Raw genomic sequence first — 6,966 nt, 5'->3', positions numbered from 1 at the left:
AATTAAGCTGCAGGCTTTCTGGCTCGGAGTTCTTCTAGCTCTTCCTTGAATCTCCTCAATAACCCTCTACATAGCAAAATGAAATTGATTATCACTGGAGGAGTGTTATTTTCCTTTAACTCTTCAACTGGATCTCTTAATTTCCATGGCAGGTCTTTAGCTTCCCAATTACAGAATCCCACCAGCCCATCGAGCTTTGCACGGTACTTATCCATATCCCCTTGTAAGAAGTCTATGGTCTTCTTAAAGGATTCATAATCTTCGATCACATACTCTCTTTATTTCAACTATATGGAGTTGTCTTGGTGTAATGACTCTAGCTGATTCTTCCAATAGCTGGCAGACTCCTTTGCATCTCTTACTTCTCGACACTTCTCTTCCCATATTATGGGTGAGACTCTAGAGACTTCGGTGGCTACATCCTTGAGTCGGCGCTCTTGATCCGCTTCATCCTTTGCATGAAGAACATAAATGGTGAGTTCTTTTATCTGAGCCCCAAGTGTGTCTCTTATCGTCTTATTTTCCTTCGTGGCAAGGTGCCACCAATGCTCATTGTCTTGATATTCTTTCTGAGCTTTCCGCAGTTGACCCTTAAGAGTATCCAGATAAAGGTCAGCTTGTTCTAGTCCCACTTTGATCTTTTTCCTTTTATGCTCCTCTTTGTTAAAGTTTTCCATATTTGCCTGAAGTTGTACATTCTTTCTCTCAAGTTCCCACTTCATTGTGTTTTTTTCATTGGTGACTTGTTGGAGTTTTAACTTCAACTCTTCATTTTCTTTTTCTAATTTTGCTATGGTGGCCTTGAGTTCATCAACCTCTTCAACAGGGATATGGGTGACTTTAGGCTTAGGAGGAAGTACAGGTATCCGAGTGACAAATGGCATTTTGATCACCTCCACCCTTTCCTTTACCCAATGAAAATATGGTTCTTTTGTAATCCCATTAGCTCTTCCCAAATTAGCTCTTCCTTTTCGGTTAACATCTTTCCAAGCCTATCTGATTCTTTGGAATAAGCTAGGATTCTCAACTCCTAAGTCAAGCAACAAGAAAGCTTCCAAAGATCCCGCATCTAGAGGACCTTCCATTGGGTACCCAAGCTATCTTAGTGATAGAACTGGGTTAGAATTGACACACCCTTGAGTTCCAATGAGTGGTAGATTAGGAAAGTCTCCACAGCTGAATATGATGTCCATGCCAATATATTCCTTGGAATACCAAGAAAGATCTTCGGATCGGAGCGACCCCAACCTCTGAGGCCAACTAGCGTTTGTCTATTCTACCCAAACACCTGTCTTTGAAAGATGTTCTAGGAACCACTGGTATAATAAGGGAGCACAACAAGTAATCATTCCCTTCTTTTTGGTGTACCTATGGCTCATGTAATAGTAAACATCAGCTAACAAGATGGGCACTGGATTTTCGGTGAGGAAGACGCCAATAGCAGCCATGTCTATGAAACCATCCATATTTAGGAACAGGATGATGCCATAGATAGCCAAAGCAATAACAGAGTAACAAGCGTCCCAATTCTCCGCTTTTAATAGGGTATGAGCTCTTTCTAAGAGAAAACTTAGTGAAAACCCTTTGGTATTCCCTTTGACTTCTAGGTTAGCCTCAGTTTCCCTTTCGTCCATGTGGAGCACTCTATCAATGACTTCAGGTGGCAAAGATTCATCCACCCCTTCAAACAATGGCTTCTTCTTCATAGGAATCCTAACAAGACGCGCGAATTCTTCCAGCATTGGTGCTAGCTGGAAATCTCGGAACGTGAAACACCTTAAAGGCAGGTCATAGAATTGGGCCAGAGTGACTAAGGTTGTATGGTCCACTCTTTGGTTGAGGATGTTGAGCAGATTGCCATAGTTTTTCCCAAAATTGATTTTGTATACTGGGTGCATTTGGGAGACAAAGTCACGCAAGCTTCTTAGATCGGGATCCTTAAACTTGAAAGAGTAAATGTTTCTTTTGCTTGATTCCATGCTTCTTGAGTTCCTGCAACGTATGATGGTCAGATTCCTTGGAAATAAAATAATATGAATGTCATGTTATGAATAATGTCTTTAATGCATGCTATAGGTAAGTTAACATACGGGCTGTAAGAGTGGGTATCCTTGATTACTAAACAACCCTTTTGGAAGGCACTAAAGTTAGTAGGTTCCCAAAGTCATCAATCACTATTTAGGAAGGTTATTATCATGACAAAGGCTCATCCGACAATAAGGTCCCTAAAAAGAGTCTCGTCTGGGTGAGGTTTTCGTATGGTCCCAAAGAGGAAGACTCCTAGTGGGCCCATACTACGCAACTCTCAAGTCCAAGGTTCTAACAGGGTTCTCAAAGTCACAGATCGGGGTTGGAAATATTATTGTAAGATGATAATACATCCAAGGGATCTTATCTGATTAGGGCTTTCGTATTAACCCAACAAGTCTGAAACTTTTTAGGTAAACACTACATAACCACCGGATATAGTGGGTTAAAAGGTCCCTAGAGTCATTGATCCAACTTGAGAATACTATCGTCGTGACAAAGACTCGTCGGGGAACAATATCTCAAGAGAATCTCTTCTAGGCGGGGTCTTCGTATCGTCCCAACAAGGAAGACTCCTTGTGGGCGTCCACTACGCAACCACCAACTTAAACTTATGGTTTTTCTCAGACTCGGGTAGAGAGCCTATCTCACAAAGCACCACTAAATAGAGAGCCCCAAATAAGACATAGTCAACAAATCACAATACAATAATTATGATAGAATAATAACAGAATAAAGATAACAAACAAACAAGGTTAACACTCAATACATGAATTGAACTAAGATAGGCTTCACTCTTTCTTGCTTGGAGCTATTTCCCCAGCAGAGTCGCCATCTATCGCATCTCAAAATATATGATTCCTTGCGATGGTCGCGGAAAAAATTTAGTTCGAACAGAGTCGCCACCGAACTTTATTTATCCCAATGAAGGAATAGGAAAATATTGATAAAACCTTTGAAAAATAGAATAATGGTCGTTGCAACCATATTCGGGTTCGGGAGTCGATTACGCAAGGGGAAGGTATTAGCACCCCTCACGTCCGTTGTACTCAACGGGAACCTTTTAGTCTAATTCACGATTTGAATGTTAGCCAAATGTTGTTTGTTTTGTTTGACTGGATAAATTAATGAAAAGAGAAATGGATGGAAACCTCAGAAAGGGGAAAAGGGAGGTTTTTTATTAGTGTGCTCGCCAAGATATCGCAATCTCATGCCTACGTATCCTTATAATAAGGAAATTAGAGCATTCGTAGTTTGGGGAACTATGGTTGGTTGGTGTCTTTTAATGAACGATTGTCTAGATCGCGTCCTAAAGGCTAAACGTTGGCTTGTCTACTCTCGGCGGAGGCGTAAGCACTAGTTTGTTGTGCGTATTAGAAAGGCTTAAACAATGTTATTTTTGAAAAAAGTTTTGGTCACACGGGGGTGTCAAGTGGAGTTAATATGTTTGATGTTTTGTTTGATTGGTTTTGATCGCACGGGGGCGAGAAAGATAAATTTGATGTGTTGAGATACTTTTGTTGGATGACGATTACTCAGATAGTCGAGTAAGACAACTCGTATCCTAATAGTCGAGGAGATGAATTGAAGGCTCTAGACCATCTCCCTTTTCATCCTTAATTGTAAAATAAGTTTGATAATAGTTAAGGTATTTTAAATGGATGACGATTACTCGGACATTCGAGTAAGACAACTTGTATCCTAATAATCGAAAAAGGGAATAGAAGACTCTAGACCACTTTCTTTTTCAGCTGAGTGATTATGAAAATAGGTTTATGTATGGTTGATGTATTTTAGAATAAACGACAAGTTCTCGAATGGGTGAGTAAGACAACTCATATCCAAGCATTTGAGAAGAGGAATTGAAGACTCAAGACCATCTCCCTTCTCGTATAGTTTATTATGACATGATTTGATTAATTTATTAATTCGCGGAAAAATAACAATTGTTCGACTGACTCGGTAAGAGAACTCGTACTCAAACAATTGAGGAGAGAAGTTGAAAACTCAAAGTCATCTCCCTTTTCTTTTAGCTTATTATAAAATATTTTGGTTTAATCGGGTTTAGAAGTTTGTAAAGAAATGACGAGTGTCTAACTGACCGAGTAAGAAAACTCGTATTCAAACAATCGAAGGGAGGAGTTAAAGGCTTAAAACCATCCCCTTTTTCATTTCCTTATTATGAGAATAATTTGATTAGGTTAAGTTTGGGCGAGCTAGAAATGATGACTATTTGACTAACCGAGTAAGAGAACTCGTATTCAAATAATCGAAGAGAGGAGTTGAAAATTCAAAACCATCCCCCTTTTCATTTCGTTATTATGAACTGTTATTTAATCGTGATTGGGTGTTTTAATTAATTTTGAATAAAAATACTCGACATTGGATCGAGGTTTGAATATATGTGTTGGTGGGTAAATTATGTCCTAATTAGTGAGTCAATCGCCTAATCGATTAATTAATAACCGACTAGGTCTCGTTGTAAGAAAGCCCAAGAGTAAGCTATGTGAAGTTGATGGCGGTGCGTGAAAGCAATCGACTTACAAGGGTACGAAAGGATGATCTCAACATTGAATTGAGAAGTATGTGATTTTTAAATGGTTTAATATAACAATTAAGGTGATTAAGGGATGAAGGTCATTATGAAAATATAACTTAAATCATGATTTATATGAACTTAAGAATTGCACAATTGAGTTTAATCAAGCACATATAAAATGATAGCTCAAACAAATTCTACAAATTAAACCAATGATTAATTTTAAATTAGCATAATAGTTAAGTAAATAAAATAAAAATGTTATTATTTTATAGCAATAATACTCTAGATATATTTTACATGTATATACAAAATAATGGAAAAGAAAATAGATGAACAACAAATAATAAAATAAAAATGGACTTAAAGTAGAAGAAGCCCAAATTTGGGCGCATTACAAAACAACATGGGGGTTTAGTTAGCCATAAGTGGTTCTAGCCCAATTCGGAGGCCCAAAACCACAACGAGAATCCAGCTGAGCCCAATCAACCTGGTTGACCTCACATGGATATTCCCAACCGTCAGATCCGTAGATATGACTTGGTCAAACAGGACTAATGGATCTGATGAGGGAGCAGGATAAAAGATCATGGAGCATCCACACTGAAACGCCTGGTTGACCAACAGTCAAACGCAGACGAGGCCTGTCACAGGAGTGACACTTGGCGCGCATGCGTCGGGCCAAGTGTGGATATTTAAGCCTGGATTTTGAGAAAATGAGTTCATTTAGTGAAATCCTTTCTCTCTCTTCACTTAGGAGCTTCTTTTGCTCTGCAAGCGAAGATGCATCCCTCCGGCCAAATTCCATCAGAGAAGATGGTGGTTGCCGGCCACCGGCGGCGGTGCCACCTTCTTCTCCGGCGAACTCACCTCCAAACTCCAAATAACAAAAGCCAACCCTCTCTTTTCTTGGCCAAGGAATCCAAATTTGGCCTCACCTCTTCCTGAATCCCTCTCAAACACCCGGATCGAAACTCAATTGAGACGGAAAAATTAAAATCTAAACAAAAATGAACCTCAACACAACTAAACTAACCCCAAAACTCCTCCTAACAACCAAATCGAAACAAGAACAACAGAAAGACAAGTTCAAACACAAACCCTACATTTAAAATTAAATCCACAATAGTAGCAATTCGGTGCAATTAACAAGGGGTTCTTAATCATTTCAACAAGGCGAATGTAATGGTATGAAGATTTTAGGAAAAAAAAAGGAAGAAGAAGAATACTTGATCGGAGCTAGTCCGGTGGCGATGTCTTCTCCGGTATGATTCAGATAAGTCTTCTATTTATCTTTAAATGCTCTCCTTCTTCACCTTCTTCTTGCCCTTTTTTTGGATGATGTTGGTTGCCTCGTTTAGGGTCTGAGCTCACTTAGGTCAGAGTTTCAGTGTGAAACTCTAAATTCAATTTCAGAAATATTGAGCTTTAGGTGAATGGTTCTGGTGATTTTTTGGCAGAGTAACAGTGTGTGTGTCCTTCTTTTCTTCTGGCACAATGGCTTTATTTATAGGGCAAAGATGAAGGATAAGTATGTAAACTCTCTGAATGATGAGCTGGTAGTTTAGGATAACCGTTAGGAGATCTTGGTACATCCCATATTTTGTGGGATCCAAATGGTGATTCCCTCGCCTTGAGTGGTGCTACCACTTTGCAACAAAATGAAACCAACGTACTCTTTGTGGTCCCTCGTATCAATTATCTTTCTAATTATTAAACCCATTGTCGCACCTCGAAAAATGGGGATACGACTTTAAGCGAAGCGCGATCGCACGCTCGCAATGATGGACTGAACAGAGTCGCCACCGAACTTTATTTATTACTTAAAAAGAAAGGGGAAATATCGATAAAACCCATAAGAGAAAGGATAAGATATGGTCATCGCAACCAATATCAGGGTTCGGGAGTCGGTTACGCAAGGGGAAGGTATTAGCACCCCTCACGTCCGTTGTATTCAACGGGAACCGTTTAGTTAGTTTCATTTTGAATGTTAGCTTATGATAGTCTTCTCAAGTTATAATGAGGGAGAGAAAGAATAGAATAGAGAAGAAATATTTTTGGATTTTTTGACGAAGGACTAAACCTAAGTTTTTTATTAGTGGGTCTGACAAGATTTACAAATCCTGCTCCTACATATCTCAATAGAGAAGTCAAGGCTTACGTAGTTCTGGGTAGAAAAATGTTTGTTTGTTGGTCGATTTTAGCGAAAGCTATATTGTATTAATCGACAAAAACATTGTTTTACCCAAAACAGATGAGGAGTGGATGCATACCACACATCGAACGGATTTATAAATCTACATTCGGAAAAGCGTCACTTATCTCGACTCAACAATCGTGGCCGAAACATTGTTTTGCATCACCTTAAGACAATATATCTTTCATTTATGAAAAAGGTT

The 6,966-nt window shown here is 39.1% G+C and overlaps 1 protein-coding gene across 1 annotated transcript; it reads right to left on the bottom strand.

Moving 5' to 3' along the window:
- Positions 1-1,271: 1,271 nt before the first annotated feature.
- On the bottom strand, positions 1,272-1,979 carry LOC127096134 (uncharacterized). Its single transcript, XM_051034745.1, has one exon. The coding sequence runs from the start codon at positions 1,977-1,979 to the stop codon at positions 1,272-1,274; it is 708 nt and encodes a 235-aa protein (XP_050890702.1).
- Between the last annotated feature and the right edge of the window lie 4,987 nt (positions 1,980-6,966).

Source organism: Lathyrus oleraceus, chromosome 6 (assembly GCF_024323335.1).
Source record: "Lathyrus oleraceus cultivar Zhongwan6 chromosome 6, CAAS_Psat_ZW6_1.0, whole genome shotgun sequence".
NCBI classification, from domain to species: Eukaryota; Viridiplantae; Streptophyta; class Magnoliopsida; order Fabales; family Fabaceae; genus Lathyrus; species Lathyrus oleraceus.
Note: the sequence above shows the minus strand (reverse complement) of the source record. Positions and strands in the feature narration are given on the sequence as shown.

What these genes read in the sequence shown, in the direction of transcription:
- LOC127096134 (XM_051034745.1), bottom strand. Translation starts at nt 1,979, where the DNA reads ATGGAATCAAGCAAAAGAAACATTTACTCTTTCAAGTTTAAGGATCCC.